This window comes from Pteropus alecto, unplaced genomic scaffold, assembly GCF_000325575.1.
Source record: "Pteropus alecto unplaced genomic scaffold, ASM32557v1 scaffold398, whole genome shotgun sequence".
Lineage (NCBI taxonomy): Eukaryota > Metazoa > Chordata > Mammalia > Chiroptera > Pteropodidae > Pteropus > Pteropus alecto.
The window spans coordinates 1,309,683-1,336,128 of record NW_006442497.1 but is presented as its reverse complement, the minus strand read 5'-3'; the positions used below and the strand labels follow the sequence as shown (position 1 = coordinate 1,336,128).

General features: G+C 39.4%; 1 protein-coding gene across 7 annotated transcripts in view; it reads right to left on the bottom strand.

Moving 5' to 3' along the window:
- Positions 1 to 5,660: 5,660 nt before the first annotated feature.
- Positions 5,661 to 26,446, bottom strand: part of KIAA0753 (KIAA0753 ortholog) — a 65,779-nt gene continuing 44,993 nt past the window's right edge. For 4 of the 7 annotated variants that reach the window (XM_025040184.1, XM_025040183.1, XM_015597409.2 and 1 more), the window contains 7 exons: positions 25,740 to 25,818; positions 24,380 to 24,463; positions 21,344 to 21,529; positions 20,151 to 20,232; positions 16,008 to 16,128; positions 15,311 to 15,535; positions 5,665 to 7,178 (listed from right to left, as the gene is read on the bottom strand). In XM_025040184.1, coding sequence (XP_024895952.1) covers positions 7,061 to 7,178; positions 15,311 to 15,535; positions 16,008 to 16,128; positions 20,151 to 20,232; positions 21,344 to 21,529; positions 24,380 to 24,463; positions 25,740 to 25,818 — 895 coding nt within the window. In that variant the 3' untranslated portion in view covers positions 5,665 to 7,060. Of the gene's footprint in view, positions 7,179 to 15,310; positions 15,536 to 16,007; positions 16,129 to 20,150; positions 20,233 to 21,343; positions 21,530 to 24,379; positions 24,464 to 25,739; positions 25,819 to 26,446 lie in introns of all 7 variants that reach the window. The other 3 variants (XM_006922228.3, XM_015597411.2, XM_025040185.1) reach the window with 1 other exon arrangement.

Below are 26,446 nucleotides of genomic sequence, written 5' to 3'. Positions count from 1 at the left end.
AAACCCTCTAGCACCTTAGCCTAATCGCATTATGTTCTCATATACACCCTCCCCTTTTCGAGATTTCTGGCCTTGTCTGTGCTGTTCCCTCTGCCTGGAGGGTCCTCCTCTTATCTTTAATTATCAGAGTCTCAATTATCTTTCAAGGTCTAATTCAAATGTCAGCTCCTCCACGAAGACTACCAAGCTTGCAACCCTCACTCAGTAAAAATGAATCACGCCTTTCAATGCATAACCACAGGATTGCTGTTCTCTGTTCTATTTCACCTTCGTTTTCATTCTGTCTCAAGAGGGTCTGTGACTTAACTATCTCTACATGCATTTTCATAGCATGTAGCGAAACTTAAATGAACGTTAATGCAAATTAAAATGTGTCTTATTACCCAGTCTTAAGGAGATATGCTACTTTGTGCAGTATGCACTGGCAGGTTTTGCCTGTCCAGCATCAACTCCCTCTGCTTCAGGACACAGGGCCAATCAGTCCAATGAGCAGTTGCCCAGGGGTATTCCCTGGCCCTCCTGGGAGTGAGCAGCATCTTTCTGCTGTGGTTGCTAAATGGAAAACTGTCAGGCTGGGGCCGCTGGTGCCCAGTATGCCACCATGTGGGGAGGGGCTGCCTGAGAATGGTAGGTACCTTTAGGAGGCAGAGGAGGAAACTAGAATGGAGGGCTGGGGACACTGGCTTTGTCACCAAGGCTGGACCAGATGTGGCGGATCATCTGCAGAACAGTGTGGGCAGGCACAGTCAGCCCCAGTACCACTCAAATAAGGCTGGTACCAGCGTGTCCAATTCAGCACATGACCTTGGAACAAGAGGTGAGGACACAGGTGAGTAGTATATGACTGTGTCTGACTCATGCCTCCAGGGTGGAGCCTGAGCCCCTGGCAGGAGGTTCTGGGAGGAGGAGCCTGGCAGGCAGGATGCTGGTGCCAGGGAGGCCACTGTGGTACACTGGGAAAAGCCAAAATGTGTAGTCAGACCTAGTGACAACCACTTTCCAGTTGGGAAAAATCTTCATATCAGTTTCATCTGTAAAATGGGTTAATAATCTCTATTTCAGGATTAGTATGAGAATCAAATGAGATCATGTAAATAAAGCACCTACTTAGTACATACTCAGCACTCAAGCAGTGGATTATTATTATTCTGTGGGCTGGGTTCTGGGCAGGGCCCCATCCTAGAAGAGTGCCAGGGATGAAGGAGGCAGATGATGGGAGTGAATGAAAATTGAGGCAGCAGCTCGGCTCTGGCCACCTGAGACACTGTCTGGGCTGTGTTAAGCAGGTAGGAAATATATCTTAGTCATCTTTGTACGCCCAAAACTAAGCACAGTGCCTAGCATAGAGCAAGGCCATAGCAAATATTTTAGAAAGGAGGTTGCACTTATAATTGACATCTGCTAAAATTTTCTGGACCATCTAATAATCATCTACTTGACAACAGGAAGAAGAAGACAAGGAAAGTGCTTCAGAACTAAGGCTGTGAAATATAAATCATAAGGTTCCCTCTTACAAGGTTCTGAGTGATAAACCTAATAGTTAACATTTATTGAGCACTTACTATCTGCCAGGTGCTATTCTAGGCGTTTGTGTACATTGCGTCCCTTAATCCTCACAATAATCCTGAGGGAACTCCTGTGATCACCCATTTCACAGATTATGAAACTGAGGCATGGAGGTCAAATGGGATTTAACTGTGGCTCATGTTCTTCACCAGCCCAAGTTACTATTGGTATCCAGAGCAGGGTGGTCACAATGACCTCCAGTGAGAGAAGAATATATTTAAAGGCATTTTGCAAATTGTCAAGTGCTGAGTAGATGTGAGATGGTGTTATTTACCTAACCTCTTGGTCTCTAGGTAACTCTAAGAACAGTGTGTTGAACAATCATGGTTAAAGAGAACCACCTCTCCTCCTGAGCCTGGCCCTGGAGACTGGACCCTCCAAGGAGGTATCTAGGGGCTGGAAAGGAAGATGGCCGCACGGGTCCCAGTGGCCAGCTTTGTCTCCCCCAGCCTCTTGTGAGCTCCCAAGGAATCAGTGTCTGCTAGGGGCTTCCTGGGTCAAGTTCAGCCCAGGCTTAGGGAATTCTAGGAATGTGGGGTTGATGGCAGAGCCCACAAGGCCGGGATCTGAATGTTCCTGTCCCTCTTGATCACAGCATTTCAGAACCAGAAGGCTCCCTGGACTTCTCTCATTCCCAAGCAGGTTGCCAGGCATGGACAGAGACACTCAAGTCCTGAGTGCTCCACCCAGTGGGTGGCAACAATGTGCAGTGGGCTTCTCAGCACAGGCCAGTAATCTTCGGCAAGGCTTCTCTGAAGCCCACGAGTGGGAGGGCTTAGGCTGACCTCACCAAGACCAACTGAAGACAGAGGAAGGATGTGTGGGTGGGAGATTCTAGGGAGCCAAGCAGAACAGAAGGGAAATGCATGATTAGGGCCCAGGAGGGAGGCAGTGAGGAAGGCTGGGGTGGGGGAGGGCAGGAGTAAAGTGAGGTAAGAATAGATCTCACAGGGAAGCAGAAGGGGCAGGAGTGGAGGGCTGCAATGAAAGCAAAGGGCCAGCAGCACCTGGGGAAGCAAAGGCTGTGACGAGAAGGGAGGACCAGCTGTGCCTGGGTGATGATCAGCTCCCAGGGCCACACTTACGGTTGAGCTGCTGAGGAGTTAAGCAGCTTTTGGTGTAAGAATGCTCCAGAAACTACTAGACTTTTTAAGGTTTTCTACAAAGGATTTTAAGGTATTGAAATGGGCAGAGAGAGGACTCGGGTGTCATGAGCAGTAAATGACAGGGATGGCATATACTGGTGGCCTGGACTTCCCAAGGGGAGAAAACACTGTGATAAGGGTACAGCTGTGGCCAGGAGGAAACAGTGGAAGCAAGGAGAGACAAATGGCTTTCCTGGCTCCACAGAGGAACAGGAGGGGAGCAGCCCTATGGCAGACCCCATGGAGAGCCAGGCCTCAGGGAAGGGAGGAAGTGAAGGCATCTTACTTATTTCATGGCAGCAGGACAAGGTAGGGCCTATCGTCCAGACACACACACTGGGGTGATGAAGGTGGGGGCAGATTGGGTGGCAGGAATGGATGGATGGACTTAGTTGTAGGCCACAGGATAAATGGAAAGTCAGCCAGAAAAATGGGAAGAGGTAGTAGGTTTGGTTCAAGAAAAATAGATGAGGGTTACCAGGCAGATGGAGCACAGAAACAGCTAAGGGGAATTGAGGAGGGCAGTAGATAAAGGGAGTTCATCCAGGAGGCAGGTACAGTCTCAGGGCTCCCCACCCCAGGCTGAGGGTCAGAAGCCAAACTTCAGGCCCTGCGAAGACTGGTGAGAGCAAAGCAGGGTCCAGTGTTACAGGAACAGGGCCCTGGACAAGCTGGCAAAAGGAGGACCTAGTATTAGAGCCATATTGAGGAGAGGGCCTGACCACAGACGCAGTCGAAGTCCAGGGTAGTCTGGTTTGCAAAGTGCTGTGCTCTGGGTTGGGGTGGGACCCACAATGATGGGTCAGTTGACTGAATTCACCTGGACCTGACAGCAGGCCCCGGGTCCCAATCTAGGATTCCTGAGGCCCTTCTGAAGACAACAGGAAGCACTCAGGATGTCCAGTGGAAGCCATTCCAACCCAGCCCACGCTATTGGGCTCAACCACCTAGTAAATGTGCCAGTCAGTGTCCAAACAGATCCCAGATCTCTGCTCTTGAACCAACAAAGAGCTGAATGAGAAGGCCAATGCTTAGGAAGATAACAGCCATGCCACTGCCTTTCTGCTGTTTTTCAAGAGCCCAAAGAAGGACGAGATCTCTTACCAGCTGGCCCTTCCAAAGGGCACTTCCAAAGGGTGACGATGACGACACGGTGATGGGGTAGTACGGACACTCCTGACTTACAGATTTCGCAGGGAACTCTCATCATTCTCTCAAGCTGCTAAAATAAGAGTTCCTCTCAGAAACATATGAGTTAAGGAAGCCTACATTGTGCCACAGAGAAAACTGGAAACTTTCTGACTGGGTGTAGAGCCCCTTCCTTTCCTGTTGGCCCTGGGGTTTCACTCAGACCATTACACTCAGACGCAGATTTGCAGCAATACATACCTCCTCTAGGCACTCCCCCTACACACACTCCCCCTTACCTTCAGGGCAACAGGAACTGTGAACAAGGAAGGCAGATGAGGGAGAAAGAAGACTCTCTCACCACCGCCTCTTCTTAGACCCCTGCTTCACTCTCCCCAGCACCGACAGGCAGAGAAAGGGATCACAGCAGAGACAGAGTCATTCTATGGTCCCATTTACCTCTTTCTGTCCTCTTCCCAAGTCCGAGGCCACTCCAGGCCATTCTGGCCCACAAGCCCACTGTTGTTCGCTGACAAAGGCACTCAAGGCCAGCAGTAGCACAAGGCCGTGAGGTGCGCTGCACTCCATTTAGGAGGGAGACAAGCTCCTGGGGTTTTGAGCCAGAATTCCGAATGCATCAGTGCCTCGGAGATAGGATCTGCCACTCTTCTTATGTGGCATCCTATCTCAGGTCACAAAAGGTTAACACAAATTTTTGTAGACTATATAGAGATGTGATAGATCCCTGAACAAAAAGTATCCCAAGAAAAGGTGCGCGCCTTCCTTCTTTCATTAATTCAAAAGAATTTACTGAGCGCCAACTACATGCCAGGAAGAGGCCTTGCCCTTGAGGAGCTTTAGAGACTAGAGGCAAGCATGGACACAGGTAAAAACCCCATGTAACCAGGGCTATGAAGCTAGACAGATCAGTGGGGAGTGTGAAACACATACTTATGAATTTTAACATCTCTGTAAATTGGGACTAAGTGACACAGAAATGCTGTACTCACACATGTCTATTTCTGAAAATAACACATGAATAGGTCACCAGAAAAATGGGATTAAAGAATAACCTATACACAATCAGACTTTATGAAGAACAAAAATTCTAGAGGTCTGGGATAGTGCAAGGCTACAAACAGGAAAATTTATCTTTGAAGGATTTAACTTCCTGTATCTTAGGGGCTATAAAATAAACCCTGGACATGGAGGCAGGTGTAAGCCTCACCCACACCGAGCCAGAGACTGGGAGAACCATCTGGTGGGAAGAGAAAGACAGAGCTACTAGAAAGATCTTGAAACAAAGCAAAGGAGTCTGGACTTGACCCTTCCATGGACAAGAAGTGCTCAGGAACAGGAATCCTCCTGATGACAGAATCTAGGACCTAAGATGTGCTGAGTAGGGACAAGAGGCAGGAGAATGCACTTGCGTGAACGCTCAAAATTGTCTTCTTTATGGGAATAACTGAATCCATGATCATGGCATCACTGAATATAGGCTTATTTGATCAAACTATTTGCCCTTTCTGTGCTTAATTTTATTCGTCAATAAAATAGGCATAATAATGGTATCAACCTCACATAGATAATATGAAGATTAAAAAAATTAATACGTGGGAAGCACTTAGAGCAATGCCTGGTACATAGTATTGCTCAAAAAATGTTAGCTTTTACTATCATTTATTTCTTTCTGGTGGTAAGGGGTGGCAAATAATCCACTATGTTCATATCACATATAAAAGTATTCTCCATGGTTTCTGTAAATCGCATTTCACTTTGTCTGTGGGAAAAAAAAGAGTTGTAAATTATTTTAAACAGACGTACATACTTTAAAATACTGAGTTTATTTAAAAAACCAGCACAGTAAAAATTGCCACAAATTAAGCTATCAATGACCGACACTCCTATCAATTCAAGTGTATACATTTAACTTCTCAAATTTTAATTTCCCTTGAAGACTTTTTAATTCTGAGGTTATATAAAATTAAACAGAAAAACATTAACATTAAACAAAAGTCATTTTTGTACAAATAAGTGGGATCAAGCAGCTTAAATTATCACCTGAAATATTTGTACTTCAGCAAAAAAATCCCAGATGACATTATATATGTTATAAAAAAGATTCACATTATCCCATGGGGTACATCTCACATCACTCATTCTTCACATTTCTTTAACCAAACCTCAGGCAAAAAAAATGAGGGAATCTTTTTCCAGACAGTGGCCTTATTTTTATACATATTCTTTTTCTTAATTCAGAGTTTCTAAAAACACGGAGGTAAAATATGACTTACTTATAAGATATTCAAGGACCAAGCTATCATGGTTCTTAAGTTTCTTCCTTTCTCTGGAGAGACCCAGAGGTATTCATACCATCCAGATCTGTTCTCTCCTCCCACACAAGGTTCTTTTGTGGTGCAGAAATGTAGAAACCTCTGAACTCACCAGAGATGGAAGTGAGCTCTGTACCTTCGACCAGGCGCACAAGGCCTGATCCACTTCTGATGTCCTCAAGCTTCCTCTGAATTCAGAGAAAGTTTTGTATATCAGAATACATCAACTCATAGCAATAAAAGACTTTGAGGAACTCAAATGTGAAAAACCACCTAGGAATTGAACATTAGAGAAGGTGTTTACTGTCATGTACTGGTAACTGGTGAGTTCCTATTTTTAATGAGTTGCAACAGAACAGAGGTTTGGCAGCATAACCAAACCTTTGCTTTCCACAAGTCTGTAGCTCAGTGGGATACAGGTGTCCTGATAGGAAACTGTGAAAGATGAAAACATGAGCCAGGTGATAGGACCAGAGAGTAACTGCACGTTGTAGGCACTGATGTCACCCACAGGTTCAACAGCAATTTGAATCGCTTTGTGAAATACACCTATTACTTTTCAAAACATTCTAATCACCAAACTGAGCCAGTGGAATGAATATAGTATTTCAATAGGAAAATCATACATTCAGAAAATATTATATTGTCATAATCAATTCACGTTTTCTGGGTACTGATAAATACAACACATTCCCCATCATAAACTACCAAAATCATTGCTATGACAATGAGAAAATGCGGAGAGGATGACCTCACTGGCATTTCCTTCCTTTCAGTGGGCAGCACCTGGATGAACAGCTGAGGATAAAGATTTCTCGTGGCCTAAAACAAAGGGTGGTGCTGTCCCTTCTCCAGTGTGACATGAGGGGCCCCCATATTGGAGAGCCTTTATGTAGCAGCCTCTAAGAATTCTGAGGTGAACACAGCTTCTGCATAATCTTCACATATATCCTGAAGTTCAGCAGCCACGGATCCCAGAGCTTCATCTACCAGCTCTTCTGAAAAGCTGGAAGACAAACAACACAGCTAAAGGTATGTACGGCCAAATACGGGAGCCACTCTTTTACTCAGCTGGGGAACTTACCACCCAGTCAATTCTAAGATTTAAATGGAAATTCAAAAGGCCAAGAATAGCCAAGATACTTTGGAAGAAGAAAAACGAGGTGGGAGACCTTACTTTATTAGATATTAGATCCCAAAGTCAAGCTAGAGGGAAGGGCTTGTACTATACACAGGACGGACCTCACCCTCGCGATAGTTGAAACCAGTGGTGACCAGACACTGACCAGTTACAACCCAGCCCCAATCCAGATCCACCACTGACAGATATCCAGCTGCCTGACAGAAATGGGTGCATGCCTTCTCTATGAGACAGGGGGCAAGAGACTCCAAGTTTGTGTTCTCTCGCTCTTTATGCATGCACGCACACAAATTTCTTTTTCCAAACTGAGAGTAACTTGAAGACTTGATATCCCTCAAGTATTTCAGTGTACATTTCCTAAAAACTAGGACATTCTCTTAAATAACCTTAATTATAAAAATCATAACATTAACATCGATACAATACTATTATTACCTAATCTTAAGTACATTTTTCAAATCTTGACCTTTTACAAATCTTGCCAACTGTCCAAATAAACGTCTATTAAAAGAAAACTTTTTCTAAGCCAGGATTCAGTCTAGGATCCCACGTTGCATTTAGCTGTCATGTCTCTTTAGTCTCCTTTAATCTGGACTCATTCTTCAGTTTTTGTCTTTCATGACCTTACTTTTTAAAGAGTAAAGGTCTTTTTTGGTAGAATGTCCTTCAATTTGGGTCTGTCCGGTGTTTCCTCCTGGTCAGATTCAGGTTTTACATTTTTGGAACAAATGCCACAGCAGGGCTATAGTGCCCCCTCAGTCCTTATAGCTGTCTTATTACTGAAGAATGTTAATATTTATCACTTGGTTACAGTGATGTCTGCCAGGTTTCTCCCTTGTAAAGCATTACTATTTTCCCTTTGTAATTAATAAGTATATTGTGGGGAGATACTGTGTGACTATGTAAATATCTTGTTTCTCATCAAACTTGCCTGAATCAATTATTACAGGGTTGCCAACACTGATTTTCTAATTCCATCATTCTTTCTTTATTCAATAGTTGTCATTTTACTATAATGAAGAGCTTTTCCTTCGCTTTTATTTATATTCATTCATGCACTCATTCTTTCATACAAGCTTGGCTTGTAGATTCTTATTTCATTTGACAGTTTGTAAGTCATTACTATTATTACTTATTTTGATACTCAAATGTCCCAGATTGGCCAGTAGGAGCCCCTTCAAGCTAGCTCCTGGGTCTTCTTGACATGTCTCCATCATTCTCTGAAGCCTTCCCTTCTGGAACAACATGATGTTTCAGGCTCATCTTACATTTTCCCAGCCCCAGTCTTGAAATCGGCCATTTCTCCAAGGAGCCCTGGTTGCCTTTTCATGGAAAATAGTACTTAGAAACCATGATCTGGGCACTAAATGTGCTCACTGCTTCTAAATCCTCTCTGCAATAGACTCAGACAGACAAATCCATACACTTGCCTATTTCTATATCTATCAAAAACCATAAATTCATAATACCTCCAATCCTAATTCAACACAGAGGAGTCATTCTAGCCTCCCTCAGAAATCTGGCTCTCATTCACAATATACTTATTTATTTGATCAATCCTAAACTATAAAGTAGTTTTAGAATTGTTAACCCATGCCATAGTGTAAAAGAAACCTACTGACTAGAATCTAGTATGTTTACAGTTCTTTTGGTCTTTAACCTAGAGGATACAGAGTCAAAATACCATGTTCAAAAGTTACTTAGACTAGTTTTTATCTGTCCCTGCTCCCTTTAGCATAATATTATTTACTAGAAATACAGTTAGGTTCATGTTTCTGTTTGTATTCTAATTTATGGTTACCCCGTCCTTGATTTGGAGGGATGTATAGGAAACATCAACATGTTTCCAAAAGTCAGAATTATTCAAAAAAGGTAAATGCAAATAAGTGTCGCTCACCTTCTTCTCTTATCCCTTTTACCCCATTCCTATCCCAGCTGTTTGGTTAGTCTGACAAACTCTTATCTTTTAATTTGCATGTACAGTTCTGTTTCATTTAACGTAATTGACATATTTGAGCTTCCGCTACTAAAATACTATTTGTCTATTTGTTCTCTCTTCTTCCTTGCCTGCTTGTGGATTTTCTGAATTTTCATTACACTTTTTCCTCACTATTAACTTGCAAATTATACACTCTTACTATTCTTTTAGTGGCCACCCTAGATAACAATAAGAATCTCTGACTTAAAGTCTAACATTGATATTCTTGCCATTTTCTCAGACAATGCAAGGACCTTAGAACACGAATGCTATTTATTACCTTCCTGACTTACATGCTATTGTTATTTTGTGTTTAAGACATACACCCATAAGACATCAGTTTATTGTTTTATACAGTCGATATTCATTCATCCCACATATTGACCTTTTCAAAAATTCATGCCTTCCTATATTTATAACCTTTCATTTGTGACTGTTTTTGCTCTGCTTAAAAAATATCCTTTTTATATTTCCTATCATGAAGGTCTACTGTTAATTTTATCAACACGGTTTGAAATCTCTCTTACCTTCCTTTCTGAAATACGTTTTATTTGGCTTAACTCTCTGGATTGGGGTTCTTTTCTTTAGAACTTTAAGAGATATGCCAGGTCTCCCAGCTTCCATTGTTTCTGTTTATCCTTTTTCCTTCCTCCAGCTGATTTTAAGATTTTCTCTTTATCTTTAATTTTTTAACAACACTATGATAGGTCTATGTATAAATTTATTTTTATTTTTCTTTCTTGGGCTATTAGAGCTTCTTGAATTTATGACTTGATGCCTTTTGTTACCTTGGGGAAATTATTAGCTATTCTCTTTCTCTCCTCTCCTTCTGAGGCTCCAGCCACATATATATTAGACATTGTCCCTTTATCTTTTCTTTATTTTCATCTTTTTTATGTTTCCATGCATCACTCTGGAGATTTTCTTCTGTCCTATGTCCCCAGTCTCTAATTTTTTCTTTTGATGTGTCTAATTTGCTATTAAGTCCATCCAATGAATCCTTCAGAAATCGTATTTTTAGTTCCAGAATGTTCATTTGGATTTAGTTAGGTTCCCTGTTCTCTCTCAAAATTCTAAATTGTGTCTTTTATCTCTATGAACATAGCAGTAATAGTTTTTTTTTTTTCTTCTATCAATTCCCTGCATTGTAGCAGTCACAGTTATTCTAATGTCTGTGTCTGAAAGGTCCAATACTCAAAGCTACTGTGAATCTGTTCTTATTGTCATATCTCTCTGTTGCCTGGTTATTCTTCACCACATACCAGCCATTCTATTTGAAAATTCTAGAAATAATTTAAGTCCTAAGATGATGTCATATACCTTCAGAGAATATTTATGTTTGTTTCTGCCTGGTGCCTGGGGTTCAATAATCTAGAATCATCTCAATATAATTTCAGGAATTGAAATAATCTGGAGTTGCATGCAGTCTGAGAGAGGGCCTACTGGCATCCAGGTCATCCTTATTTCCAGAGTGACACCCTTCAGGGTCCCAATCAAAACTGAGGGAAGTTCACCAGGGCACCTCCCCTATCACAGCAAGCCCTGAATTCCCACCTCTGTCCTCTGATCTGAAAAGGCCATCCAAAATGTCACTATCTCCCTCTAGAAATGACGCTCCAGTGCCAGACAACGGGCTAACCTCCCTGGGTCTCTGTCTTCTCCAGGATCCTGCCCCAGTTATTCTTTATTACCTAGTTAACTTCCTGATGCCTTCCAGTATGTATGCTTTATTTTTAATCTGGCTTTTCTATTAAGAGTTATCCTCACTGGGAAAAGTGGTCCAAATTACCATGTGCATCATTACTATAAGCAGAAGTGATTACCTCGTTTTTATATTTGCTTTGGTTTCTTTATTCCTATTCTTCTATACAATAATTCATCATACTATGAAATACCAAGGTACTCCCAATACATTTAAACACGTTAAGTAATATATCTGTTTTCTTCTTTTTAACCTTCCTCACCCTGCCTTCCCCCTCTGGGAACCATTCCTCCTGGAGTCCTCTGTCCTCTGACTCCAATCTAGACTAGTTGCTTTCTATGCTCACTGAAAAATCTTCTCTTACAAAGAGCTTTTGCCATTTTTCTGGAAGTTCCATGTTGGAGTCTAAGTTTCTTAGATCATCCTGTCTTCCTCTTTCTCAATGTACATCTTGCCCTGGTAGCATGCATCCTCCATTAGCTTACTGACAGTGCATGGGAACTAGATTTTTGGACATTTGCATAGCTAAAAAATGTCATTATTTTATCCTTAGATTTAATTGATAATTTGGCTAATAAGCACAGATTTCTAGGTTAAATTTTGAAAGTATGCTCTATTATTGCCTAGCAATGTTACTACTGGAAACAGTATGTCATTCTTACTTCTGATCATGTGAATATGCCCAGTTTTAATTCTCTGGAACCTTTTTCCACCTCTTCCTTACAATGGGATACCCAAATTTCCTTTTCATAATGAGGTACCATGGTGTGTTCTATTTATTTACTCATTTATTCGCTCACTCACTCACAGTGGACAACTGATAAACTCTTTCAATCTAGGGACTAATAGTCTTATGTAATTTCATATATATATATATATATATATATATATATTTGATAATTTCCTATTCCTTTTTCCCTTGTTCTCATGTTCTGGAAATCCTCTATTATTCAGACATTGGATGCTATGGACTAAGAATTTATATGTCCCATGTCCTAATCCATATCTTAAAGCCTAATCCCCACTGTGGTATTTAGAGGTGGAACCTTTGGGAGGTACTTAGGTCATGAGGGTGGAACCCTCATAAATCGAATTAGTACCCTTATAAAAGAGGTCTCTCTCTCTCAGCCATGTGAGAATACAGTGAGAAAACGGCTGTCTGCAAACCAGGAAGCAGGACAGGCCTTCACCAGACATGGGTATGTTGGCACCTTGATCTTGGACTTCTCAGCCTCTAGAACTGTGAGAAATAAATGTCTGTTGTTTAGCCACTCAGCCTATGGTATTTGTTGTGGCAGCCTGAGTTAAGACACTGGATATCCCACAAAATCCTCTAATTTTTAAAATCTTTTCTTCTCTATTATCTATCTCCTTATATCTTTTTCTACTCCCTCCTGAGAGATCTTTTTGAATCCCTCTAATCAATTTATTTCAGCCACCATATTTTTACTTTCTAAGAACTTTTGTTTTATTCTTTGAAAGTTGTTTTTATAGTATCCTGTTCCTGTTTCATGACGTAATAGCTTCATTTATTTCCCTGAGAATATTAATTCTAATTTGTTTTTAATGTTTTATTCTCCTTCCTGCATTGTCTTGGCTTCCTCATTGTTCTTTTTATCTGTTATAAGAGGCTATGTATCTTCCATGGCTTTCATCAAATGTCTGGTCATCTCACCTACCTGCTATATTCAGGAATGAGAGTTGCAACCAGGCCCCCCATTTTCTGACTCACTTGCACTCTTGAATCTTCCCAATGTTCTTCTGCATTAATCAACCTGGTTCTTGGCTTCACCCTCATCAGGCACTGGGCTCTCTCAGGTCTGCGAAGTCATTCGTTATTTGTCTAACTGCTTTATGGCTTCCAAAATTTTATTGCTTCCAAAATTTTCTTATTTACTGTCATTTATAGGTTCACACCTTTTATTTTTTTAGTGACATACAGTTGGATAGGAATACAGGGAGTAAAGATAAATGCATATGATCAATGTCTTTTCAAATCAGGAACCTTAAGAGTTTACTTTCATCAAAGTATCACCTTAAGCCCTTCCTTTCACAACCAACCTTTTATTTACATCCAGTTTATGTCATCTGCTCCCTTCGATCAGTGGAAAAGTGCTTTTTTTCAGGTGTAAGGAGAAATGGAGACATTAAAAGAAAGAAAAAAGCCATTTAAGTTCTCCCTCATGCAAGAGGCTGTTAAATGAAGTCAACTGTCTTAGGATAATTTTTCAAGATATGGTCAATATAGCTATCTTTGGGACACTCAAATCAGAAACAAAAACGAGAGATCAAAAACAGAGCTAGAAAATTCAGATGCACTATTATGCGAAGGCCAAAAGATAGCAGAGGAAGAGAACATTTGTAAAAATCCAGGCATATTTTAATAGCTCTGTCTGCCACACTTTGCCCTATTATTCCTTATAAGCTGAAAGCTTTTCCCTATATCAACAAAACAACTATGAACATAATATATCATTTATCAAGTGGTAAGAACATACATGGAACATTATATCTTCTTTGGCTGGTTTTTGGATTTCCTAATATGCCAATTAGCCTAACCAATATAGACAGATTCTGGGAAAATGAGTGAACATGTTACAGGACTGTGTGTTTATACATAGAAGCAAGTCAAGTTTACCTATTCTCCTCCTCCACAGAACAAATGTGCATCCCAACCAGAACAAAAGGTCTCATATGCTTTGAAGGGCACCCTATGTTAAAGAGAAGTCTCAGGACTTCAGGTTAAACCTGAGAGATTGAACATAAGTGATTATCTCCGTTCCTATCCAAAACTCCACTAAAATCAAAGGAAATATATAAAATGAACATCTAAATCTACAAAGAGAAAAAGAAAGACAAAAGTCGATGAGAAATGTCCAAGATTTTCAGAAGATAAAAAGCACACAGAAGAATCGTAGCTGATTCAGCAATATAGAGAAAGCTGAAACCTAAGTGTCTATATAGGGAGATGCCAAGAAAAAGCAAGCTGATTTGTCTCAGAGACAAAAACATCAGAGAGACTCAGAAAGGTGGAGCGAAGTAAGGGGTAAAATATGAGGGCATGGGTTGAAAATTTGCAAAATGAGAAGGTAGATTGATAGGTCTCCACCCCTGCTCCTGGCAGCTAAGTAACAATCCCTCTTTCATCCTCACAAAAGAAAAAAGTATATATTCTATTCTTCGAAAAAAATAAACCTGTAATTTAAAACCTAGCCAAATTATCAAATATGAAGATAGAATAAAGACACTTTCAAATATGTAAGTCTCAAGAAATGTCCTTCAATACACAAAGCAGGATATGCTCCATCAAAAAAGAGAGTAAACCAAGAAAGAGGGAGACAAGGGCACTAGAAAATAAGGACTCTAATGTGAGAGGGAGAAAATCTAACACTCAGGGCACTGAAGGGAAGTCTCAGGGCAAGAATCACATGCAGATCTAAAAACCAGTTGGGCCAGACGGGTAGGAGAAAGAGGGTCTCAAGAGAAAGAGTAGGGGGTGGAGGCGAGAAACAAGGATTAAGTAATATATCTGATCAAGAGGAAAATTACATTGAGAGCTGTTGACTAGCTAGTGTGTGTGGAAAGTTAAGAAATATATAAAACAGCAAGCAAATAAAAAAGAAGCAATTATTAACTCCTGGAATATGTTTAAAACTTGTTCAAGAAAGAAATGAAATCATAGTATACCATTAGCTCGATGATGAAAAATATTTGCATGTTTGTTATAAAGTGATATCCATGAGGAATTTAAATTTGGGCCCTATTTAAAAAGAATAAATTTACACATATTTTTCAACTATTTACATAAAAAAGGCTAGCCATTCTTCAAAACGTTAGCAGTAATAGGGCTGTTTTTCAACTCCACAAAACAACCTTTCTCAAGGGAGGGGACTCTCCGAAGGAGGGTTAAAGAAAATGCTGTAAAGTCTGAAGGCCTGCTGCTCCTGTGTGCAAGTTTGTCCCAACCATTAAGATTTCACAACCATAACTGTTTCCAGCCCCAGCAACATTTTGTGTTCTCTGATGGACATGGTCCTCACCAACAGCAACAGGAAATCCTCTCTGACTTAAATATTGTGCCTCTGCCTAAGGAGAGGCTGCAGAATGCTACTTTGCATGGCATCACCCAGGTTGTCTTAGTCTCCTCTACCTGCAAAAAGGTAGTTAGCAGAGAAACCTGCTAACCCAAAAGCAACCTCTGGAACTCCAGGGCCCGAAAGCACAGCACGAGACCTTGGCCAGTCCTTTCTCCAGCCCTTCTGTCGGTTAACATTTGGCGCTTGGCTCCTAAACAGAGGCACATAACACTTTACTGACCTTTCGGCGATCAGCCATGGATTGAAGGAGCCCACGGCCTCATGGGATACCATCCGGAGGTACTGCTCGAAACGGCTGCAGTAGTCACCAATGCTGCGCCGCATACTGGGTGGGACAAAGAGGGCAGCGCGACCCTCTTGCTGCTGAGGATCTTCTGAAAGGGAGAGTAGGGGAGCCTCTCTTTTCTCTGATTTCTCCTCTGTTCCCACACTTTCATCCAGGGAACTGAAAGCAAATAAAAATTATGAAAGCACTCAAAATCATCTGTAAGCAAGGGTAAACTGCTGATTTGCATCCATGGTTTGATAAAGGCTTACTTTCTCTTTCTCATGCTGAACAAAACTCAACATCTTATCATCGCTTATCGTTTCCCCTTTCCACTGGACTAACCCTCCACACGGTAAGAATTCCTGACCTGGAGACAAAGGAATTCTTAAAACAAATCCTACGGTAATTATCAGCACAACCACATGTGCCAATGTGATGCTTACAAGAGTAAGAATCAGGCTCCATAAGATGCAACATACTCTATACCCACCTTAAACACATACTATTTTACTGAGCCATCTTGGAGTTGGCAAGATCTCTCTCAAAAGAAAAATTTCTCTCTGACTTGTGGGAACTGAAGGAATATGAAATTCAACAACATCAAAGGCAACCAACTACAATGAAATCAGACAGTCTCGTTGCCACTTACTTGCCATTACAGGGCCTTTCTAACATGATGTTCACGTCGGGGTCTTTGATAGCAACTGTCTTTGTGATCCTGATTGGATGAGGAGAAAGGGACCTTCCATTTACTGCTGGGATTTTCTGGTCTAGAAAAAGAGAGGAATAAAATGACTGCATGCATATAAAGAAAAGTCAGTGTATATATCAGAGCTGTCCTAGTGGCCAATAACCTGTGAGGAAGTCATATGTACACCTTGTAAGCATAACAGGTTTAGCGAGCAGTGCAATGGGAAAAAATTCTCATTTTAAATGAAAAAAGGTGAATTTAAAAGTTACAAAGAAACAAACCACGGAAGAATCAGTTTTGAGAAAGAAGGAACTTTTGAAGCCTCTAGAGGCTAGCTCGGAGGAAGACTCCATGAAGAGGTCTGTGCAAAGCCCCAGGCTATGTGGGTTCCATTAGTTGTTTTTTAACCTTTAAGTGGTTTGATTAGGGAGAAGGGAAAAAAACCACTTACACCTGAACACTTAATTAGCTGATTTAATTTGTCAATGGGCTTTGCTGGAAAATCTGCATGATGACAGTCAAAACATTAACTTATTAACTATACCTTGCAGGCTTGACAGCTCTTTTGAGTTTTGGATTATTTATAATTTTAAATGCATTTCAAGTGTAAGAAGATCTGTCCTTTTCTTAGGTAAGAAGCATCTCTAAAGCAAAGAACTTTCTTTGGCTCATTTATATGCTTATGATTTTTACTGCCAGAAATACTGCATAAGAAGTCAGTTTTTGTAAAAACATTAGAGAGTACAATCAATTTTCAATTGTTCATAGAAAAAAAGATATAGAAATACAGATTAGACCCTTCAAAATTCAAAAATCACTTTAAATTTGGTTTGGAGTTGTAACTGAACATACAATCAGAACAACTAGAAACATAAAGTTATTAACATGGTTTCATAATTCTAGAAATAAAGTGTCCAAAAATTCATTTCAGTCCTAGTGTTCTCAAGAGCTCCTTTTCAAAGCACACCTAGACTTTATGCAGAGTCATAGACAGTGACTAATAATTCAAATTGCCCTTGGAAAAAGAAGAGAACACTGAGTTCTAGGTAAGACTAACTTTTGTGTGATGCAACCTAACTTTGCGGTCAATGGCCAAACCATCAGTGAGATGAACTGCCCTTCAACATTTCCCTTCCCACTGAGTCACTAAGCCATGATTAGAAGGGTCCGCCCTATGCCAGGCCTGTGCTAGGCACAGTGGGAGACACAAATGAATATGACAAACCCTCTTGCCTCAAAGGATCTGTGGCCTAGCTGGGAGAGATAAGAACCCTCTACAAACAGCTCTGCACATGGTAGGTCATGCCAGGAATCTATGAGAGTTCAGAGGAAGAAAGCCAAGTTCCAGCTTAGGAATACCAGGAAAAGCACTGCAAGCACTACGCAAGTGGGATCATGTGAGTCAAGCCTTGAAGAATGGTTCAACTGCTATATATATGATAATGGAAGCTGGAGTAGAGAAAACAACACGAACATAGAATAGAGTGCTTGAAAATTACAGAAAACATAAAAAGAACAAATTTGGATTATGTTTAGATGGCTCATCCCTCTGTCAAAATTTGACAAGAGAGAATACTTTTTCTAAAACAATACCCCAAACTCATATTTTTAAGAAACTGTATGTAACAGAAGTTTTTGTTTTAAACCTTCAATACCTAAAATTTCCCTTATATCCCTCAGTACTCATCATACTTAAATTCCTTTAGAGGTAATGTTTAACCATATTTTATTCTCCTCCTTTCATTGAGTAAGGTAGAAACCGATAAACATGAGTCAGATAGAATTTGAGTAACACTTCCCAGCTAAAACTGTAATAGTAGCCTAGCAACTGCAACCAAAATATGTATATATGAATTTTTAAAAGTGGAGGAGAAAGCGAAAATCTTTTCAAAAAATGGTATGAGAACAAATGGATATCTATTGGGGGAGGGGAGGAATAATCCTCAATTTCAAACCACAGACACACTTTTATTCAAGATGAATCATAGGCCTATACATAAAAGCTAAAACCATAAAGTTTCTAGAAGAAAAGAAGAGACTCTTTTCAAATTAGTAGTAGGCAAAGTTTCTAAGATCAAAGAAAGCAAAAATAATACACGAAAAATTGGTGTTTGACTTTATCAAAATTAAAAATGTCTGCTCATAATAAAACACATTTGAGAAAATAGGAGAGCCATAGATGGAGAAAAAATATTTGCAAACCTTTAGTAGATCAGTGGCTGCTAGGGGGAGGGGAGGGGTAACGAGGAAGATTGATAATGGATGCAAGGCTTCTTTTTAGGGTGATAAAAATGTTCTAGAATTAGATAGTAGTGATGTTTGCACAACTTTGTAAATACACTAAAAACTATAAAACTATACACTGTAAAAGGGTGAATTTTATGGTATCTGAATTATATCTCAATAAAGCTGGCATTTAAAAAATATATATATATTTGACAAACAACTGGTATCCAGAATGCATAAAGAATTTCTATAACTCAAAAATAAAAAGACAACCAATTAAAAAAAGCAGATTTGGATACTTCACAAAGGAAAATATACAAATGGTTAGTAATTACTTGAAAGTGTTCTAGACATTATTCATCATGAAAATGAAATTAAAACCATAACGAGACATCACTACATACCCACTAGAATGGTTACAACTAAAAAAAAGACGAATAGTATCTTCTATTTTTTAGTTTCAACCATAAATGGGTCAGGATGAAAAAAATAAAAAAGACTGACAACATCAAATGTTGGCAAGGATACTGAACAACAGAAACTCAGTGTAGATGGGAGTATAAAAATGGTACAGCCACTTTGAGGAAAGGTCTAGCAGTTTTTTATAAAGTTAAACATATACCTAATTCCATGCCCTGGTAAGTCTACTCTTAGGCGTTTATCCAAGAAAAATAAAAATGAAAGCCCACATAGACTATACATGAATATATTCATAGCATATTTATTTCTAATAGTCCAAAACTAGAAACAACCAAGTGTAAATCTACAGGCAGATGGATAAACTAGATGTGGTACATACACACAATGGAATACTACTAAGCAATGAAGAGGAATGAACTACTGATACAAGTGTGGTAGGCTGAATAATGGCCCCCCCAAGGTATTCGCATTCCCTGTAACCTGGGAATGTTCTCCTCTACAGCAAGGGGATTTTACATTAAGGCTCTTGAGATGGGGAGAGTATCCTGGATTAATGGAGTGCGCCCTAAATGTAACCAAAGTGTTCTTATCATAGGCAGTCATGGGAAGATCTGACTACAGAAGAGAAGGCAGTGCGACAACAGAAGCAGAGTCTGGAGTAGTATGGCTACCAGTCAAGAAATGCAGACAGCCTTAGAAGCTGCCAACACATTGATTTTAGTCCTTTAAAACTCACTTCAGACTTCTGACTTTCAGAACTATAAAAGAATAAATTTGTGTTTTAAATCACTAAATTTGTGCTTTAACTTGTCACAAACTTAAATTTGTTACAGTGGCGATAGGAAATAAGTAACATAGATAAATCTATAACACGCTGAATGAAAGAAGCCTCAGACAAAAGAGTATACGCATGTATGAGTCCATATTTATGAAATTCTAGAATAGGGAAACTATTCTATAAAAAAAAAAAAAAAAAGCACAATGGTTGCCTGGGTGGTGGGGAACCGAATGGGAAGGAGCTTAAGAGAACTTTCTGAAGTGATGATACAGAGTATATTTTGATAGGAGTTTGGGTAACAAAAATGTATCCATTTATCAAAACTCATCAAATGACACAATTAACACTTGTGCATTTTATTATATGTAAATTTTATCTCAAAAGGAAACAGCCATAAATAAATGTTAAACTCTAGTTGCTGATACTCACGTTGAAATGTTTTAGGATGATGTGTACTAATGTCTGCAACTTACTTTAAAATACATCCAAAAATAACACAAATTGATGGATGGATAGAGGATAAATATATGACAAAGCAAATATAGCAACATGTTAATTGTAGAACCTAGAAGGCAGGTATATGGGTGTCCACTGTAGAATTTTTCAACTTTTCTGTATGTTTGAAATTTTTCAGAATATAATGCTGGGGTTTTGAAAAACTAGGGGGGAACACTCACCATTTTTTTCTTCCTGCATCCAAAGATGAGGGTCAGTATATACGATTTTATTATACCTTTGGCGAACTGTCTCCTGGTATTTCTTTAAAAAAAAAAAAAAAAAAAGTTTAATTTATGAGAAAAAAATTAGTTTCATTACAAACCAGAGCTTGTAAGAACAGTTCAGTAGATATATCTGATACAGACACATTGCTAGAAATGGGCATCTGCAGGCTAAGAAGTGATCAGTTTACTGGGTGAGACTAAAATAAAATGAGATTATTCTAACCTAATTCAGACCAGCGCTGCCCACTAGAACTTGCAGCGATGATGGAATGGCCTATATTTGCCATATCTAATATAGCAGTCACAAACTACTAACCACTTGAAATGTGAGTGTTTAATCTTAATTTACATTTAGATGGCCACATGTGGCTAGATACTACCATTTTGGACACTTCTGGTCTAGACAGTCTCAAGAAGGGAAAATCAAATTAACCAAGTAATACAAGTACTAGGATAAACTATATGTCTTTAAATTTTCAAAAAGCAACAAAAAATTATCTTCTCTTTAATGTTTCTATGTAGCAGCAAAGCCAAAATGAGATTTAATCATGGTGCAATTAAAAAGAAATAGCTGAATTGGGAGTTAGGAGACTTGGATCCTAGCTCTGGGGGAAATTTTTTGTGACTTTAGCTATATCACTTACTCCCTTATTGTGTCTCAATTTCCTGCTTGAACAATCCTAGGGTCAGAATTGTTCTGAGATCAAAATAATTTCTGAGATCAAAAATTCTGAGAAAAGCATTCTAAAATAGTACCATGGGGATTAAGAAAGGTAAACTTATCTGTGATTTGCCAGGATCACAGGCCAGCAGGGTGGAAGAGGCACCTGAACAGCATTTACAGACTGAGGGATGAAGAAGTTGATGGTCCTGGTGTTTTTTGAATCACATATCAACGACATCAGGGAATATTAATAATGATCATTTCCAGAGTTGTCAGGTAGTGTGCTAATAATTCATGCCTCATTTTATCTTTAAAAATATCCTACTTATTACAGAGGGTAAGTTACTTTACCGAGGTCATACACTTGGTTGGCAGTTGAGCTAGGATTTAAAACCAGGACCATGTGATTCAGAAGTACTACAGAAGCACGTGGAGAAGCTGCACTTAGCAAAGGCCAGTCCCCGGGGGCCAACCAGAGCCTTACTTCCATTTCCTCCATTCGGATCATCATGGTCTCCAGATATGGGCTGTCCTTGTTGTCCCCCAAGGTGGCTAAGGTGTCAGGCTCCAAGATCTTAGAATGAGTCACTGCCCAGAACTCATGAGTGGTATCTTCCAAAAAATTATCCAGCTGATGAATGTTGTTGAATTCACAATTAACAGCAGTAGCCTACGAAACATGGAAGGGTGATAGAAAGGCAATACAAAGACAATAAAGGAACTTAAAGATGAATTCTGATCATAATGAACCAACCACGTAGTGCTCCAACTGTCAAAGTTTCTACATTCAATCAAACCTCTCCTAGGTGAGTAAATATCAAAAGCACTAACATCAGTACAATTTTTACCACAGTCATTTAAATGGTAGCATTAATAACCAAGTAATACAATTACTGCCCACATAAATTATCATCATTACCTGTTTTGCCACTTGGTAAAGCAAATATCCTCCTTGTGCTATACTCAGAAGAATGTCCAATATTTTACAGGTTGCATACTTCAGAGAATGTATCTATTCTTATTTGGTTCAATGCTTTTGTAAAAAATGTCTGTTCATGACATCACAAAGTTCATGACTGTCTTTGCTTGACACTTTCTATCTATAACCCAGGAGAGTTTGACCTTGTATTCTTGACATTCACGAAGCACTTTATAGCCTGCAAAGCATTTTTACATACATTGTATCTCTTTTGATTTTAATATATGTCTATATATGATTCTAACACATGTCTATAATCTGCTCTGAAAGAGGCTTTTGCAAAGAATGTCTGCTGGCAAAATGATCACTTCAGGCTTTGGAATGAGATATTTCTGGAACTAAATCCTGGTTCTGCCCACTGATATGCCTGCAACTGTAGGCAAGTTTACTTAACTTCCCTGGGCTTCAATTATCTCATCTGTAACATGGAAATAATAATCAGAGCTTTATTTCAGAGTTGTAAGGATTACACGAGTATTTGCATAATGGGACATTTAGCACAGTGGCTGGCAAAAAGTAAGACACTCAATGAATGGTTAGTGCCATAGCCAATGTTAAAAATCTTTCGACAGTTCACTCACAGAAGAAAATATATGAATGACCAATAAAGATATGAAGAAATGTCCAACCTTAATCATAGTAAAGAAATAAAAATTAGGTGAATAATCAATACGATAAAATTACAAAAAATCTAGAGACAACTGAACAATTAATACAGGTCTAGTTAATTAGGATGTATATATTTTCATGTGTAATAGTTTTCATCTATGAGGAATAGAATATGAAGAATATTATGTGCCATTAAAAAAGATAAGGTCTCAATGTGCTGATATGGAAAGATCATCAAAATATAAAGAAAGCTGGGTACAGAACAGCATATGGTATCTGTCTGTAGTGAGGTTTAACTTTTTAGATTATACTTTTTCTGGATTGTCTGAATTTTTAGCCATGTGCCTATATAACTTTAATTTTAAAAAATTCACACATTTTGGAAAAATGTATTTCATTTGCAAGTTCAGTTAATGACAAGAGAAACAGCAATAGACAAATATTTTATAATAGTACCCTTCCAAGACCTTGTCCATCCTTTCTATAAGTAAGCCTACTGAGAGTTGTATTTTACTCATCAAGTGCAGCAAATGTTCCTCCATTTTAGAAATGAGAATTCTGAGAATTTGCACTTAAAGTTCCATAGCTCTTTTATAAGTTAACACAGCAAAATAACTCTTTTTACTTCATCGTGCCAACTTCAATGAGGTTTTTGGTTTGTTTTTACTCAGTTATTTATAAACATTAACTCTTGGTGGTACAGCCTGGGAAACTCTTTGCAAACAATCCTGATATTTAACAGCAGCCCAGAATACTACAAATGGATAGAGTTACTTTACTTTTTCAATAAGTTGTATTAAAGACCATTTAATGCCTACAGTATAATACTTATATAGAAGGCTGATCATTCTTAATAATATTTAAATGTGTCTACTTCACTGACAGCATTTGCAATCACTTCTTTTTCATATTAAAATGCCACATAGAGTTGCCTCTCTAGATTAGAGGTTAGTCTCATTTTTTGCTGGGAAAAAAAACATCATTTGATGGCTGTGCTGCACAGAACACCAAGCCATAGCACACCTTATCTGTAAGAGCTAAATGTAGGCTTTCAGCTTCTAGTCTTAGAAGCCTTACCTCAGATGAGATTCTGTCACAAAATATCGGTACGATAAACTTATAATCACAAAGATTAAGAAAATATGCTGCAGCTAAAATACTGCTTAATAATTAGAATAGGGATACAGTCTCGAAATCTACTCTCCTCCTGTTCCTAAGGTCACTGGGCTGGTGGAGCTTCATTCCAACTTCCTTCTAATTCTGAAACCATCACACTTGCTCTGAGCAAATAAAGCAACTTCTTCCCAATCTCCACAAAGATGCAATCGGCACCTTCCACTCACAGCCCTAGGCAGGGTACGAGCATTCCCACAAATATTAACCACAAGTCCTCCAAGGAAGAGCACAACGGTGGGCAAACACAGTATATGTTGTTGTTTTTTCCTCAGATGTTCTCCTTTTTCCCTGGGTTACCTTCTTTACTAGGCCAGATACTGGTCATTACTGGGCACTTAAAACATGCTTGCCTAACAATAAATATAAAGCTTTAAGCATAAAGGAAATTAGGCTGGTAATGAACAAAACTAGGCTGAATGAAAGGAAATGGGATAACCAGCCTTCTACTGCAGGCCATCAACATTCAGGGTCACACAGTGCACCTACATTCTGTCATCAGGAGGAGAGGAAAAAAAGCGAGCCACTGACAAAAACCTGTGGCTCTAGAGATTTCTGTGAGCTGTTTGCAAGGCTGATCTGAGTCATAATTCTAAATATACACTGTAAGAATTAATATAAAAAACAACTTCCACCCTTCTAGAGTAGGATAACCTAGTGTTTGCAAAGTAATCTGCACATCATTTTCCTTACAATTGAAGACATTATCACGTAATAATACTGGTGTCAGTCATAATACCCACACCACACAACACACACCTCCTCTGCAGGCTGGGCTGTCTCTGTGTTTACTGATGGCCGACCCTTCAAATGAGTATCTGCTTCCAGAGAAGAATTGACTCTCTATTAAAACAGACAAGCATGTTCATGAATTAACAAAATGTACAACTCGTATTAGTACAAATGAATCCTGTTACCAGAATAACTTCTGTGTGAAACTGTTTGTCAGCTTTAGCTACACTAGGCTTTTTGCAGCAATTCAAAGCATTTTGTCATCACAAAATTAAATGCCATGTGTTGATCTTGGCTTTCTGCCCCACTTCTTCCCTCAACTTTGTAAACGTTGTCGGAGTAACTGTGTGTTTTGATAAAATTACACCACTTCTCTGTTCCATAGTTTCCTCATTGATAAAATGAGGAGAATGGACGATTTGGTCTCTAAGTGCTCTCCCAGTTCTACATTCATGAGATTTCCACGAAGTCTAATAATAATTTAACATTTCTTAAACTAGAGATACAGAAATTTAGTGGCCTGTTCAGGAACCCAGAACATCATTTCATTCCATTTAAGATGACAATATTCTTCTGTGGCCTCATCTATTCATATAAACAAGACTGTTTCTATTAACAGGGTAGATCTACAGGGTCTAGCCACAGCATTCAGCTTACTGCTTATAGGAGGATGGCACAACCTGTTGGTGATGCTGTGTGCAATTTCATCTTCAAAAAAGTACTGGTATGTGAACCGAAGCTGTCCTAACGTCTCTCTCCTTTGGGAAAATAGAGCTAACCATTCCAAACCACTAAGGTGAAAGAGCACAGGATTAGAGTAGAAGCAATTAACTGAACACTAACATTACCAATAGATCTATTTGATTAAGAATGGAAACTATAATCTAAACTCATTCCCCAAACTAAAATATTACCTTTCTCAACAGTGGGACTTTCTTTTCCCCTTGTCTTTATCCCTAACCCACAATGGAAGACACATCAATAGTGTAGAGTGGTCTGTGGGTGTCCACAAGGGGCTCTTGCACGCACTACTCCCACACTATACAGCAGTGGTCCCCAAGCCCCAGTACTGGTCCGTGGCCTGTTAGGAACTGAGCCGCACAGCAGGAGATGAGCAGTGGGCAAGTGAGCGAAGCTCCGTCTGTATTTGCAGCTGCTCCCCAGCACTGGCATTACCACCTTGGATCATGAGGCATTAGATTCTCACAGGAGCACTGGTCTCTGGTGCCAAAAAGATTGGGGACCACTGCATACACCACAGATCTGCAAGCACTGCAGCCTGCAGCTGCCAAACATTCAGTCCTACAAAAGGTCAATGTGACCTTTGTAACAACTCTTTTTATTCTAGAACTTCCAAAAGACAAGCAAATGAGATGAACTAGATTACCTGAGCCTTGACCAGGAGAGGCTTCAAATGCTCCAGAACTGTCTTCTCTACCTTGTCTGCTAACTGGGTGGCAGAAACACTATAGAGAAATAAAACTGAAAATTAAAATTAAAAATAAGAAAATATCCTATGTTGCACATTTATTTACCACTCCAGGTGAAGGAAAATCAAATGATTATAAAACTACAATGCTTCCCTAATTTTAATGGCCATACAAGTCCCCTGGGGATCTTGTTAAAATGCAGATTCTGATTCGGTTGGTCTGAGCGAGGCTTGAGATTGCATTTTCAACAAGCTCCCGTGAGATGCACTACTAGTCCTGACCCCACTTTGAAGACAAGGATTTGAATAACATATGAAGAAGTATGTTATGCTCTTAGTACATTTTAAAAGAAAAATGGCTGCCTTTATACAACTGAAGAGGTTAGAGGACTAAACAATTTAAACTAATTTTGCTCTCTCTCAAAATCCCACAGTAACAGAGTTAGACATAAATCCACAAAGAGAAGGAAAAAAATGCTGCTGGAAAACAGGACAAAGGCAAGAACTAACTTAGTTGACCTGAGAAAGCTGAATTCGTGGCCAGTAATGGGAAAAACTGAGAATCCACACAATTTGCACTGCTGATTTAAACAGGCACAGGACTGGTAGTACCAGGCATCTCTAGCCCTGGGGTTGAGCTGGGAGAGGGTGGCTTAAATATGGAA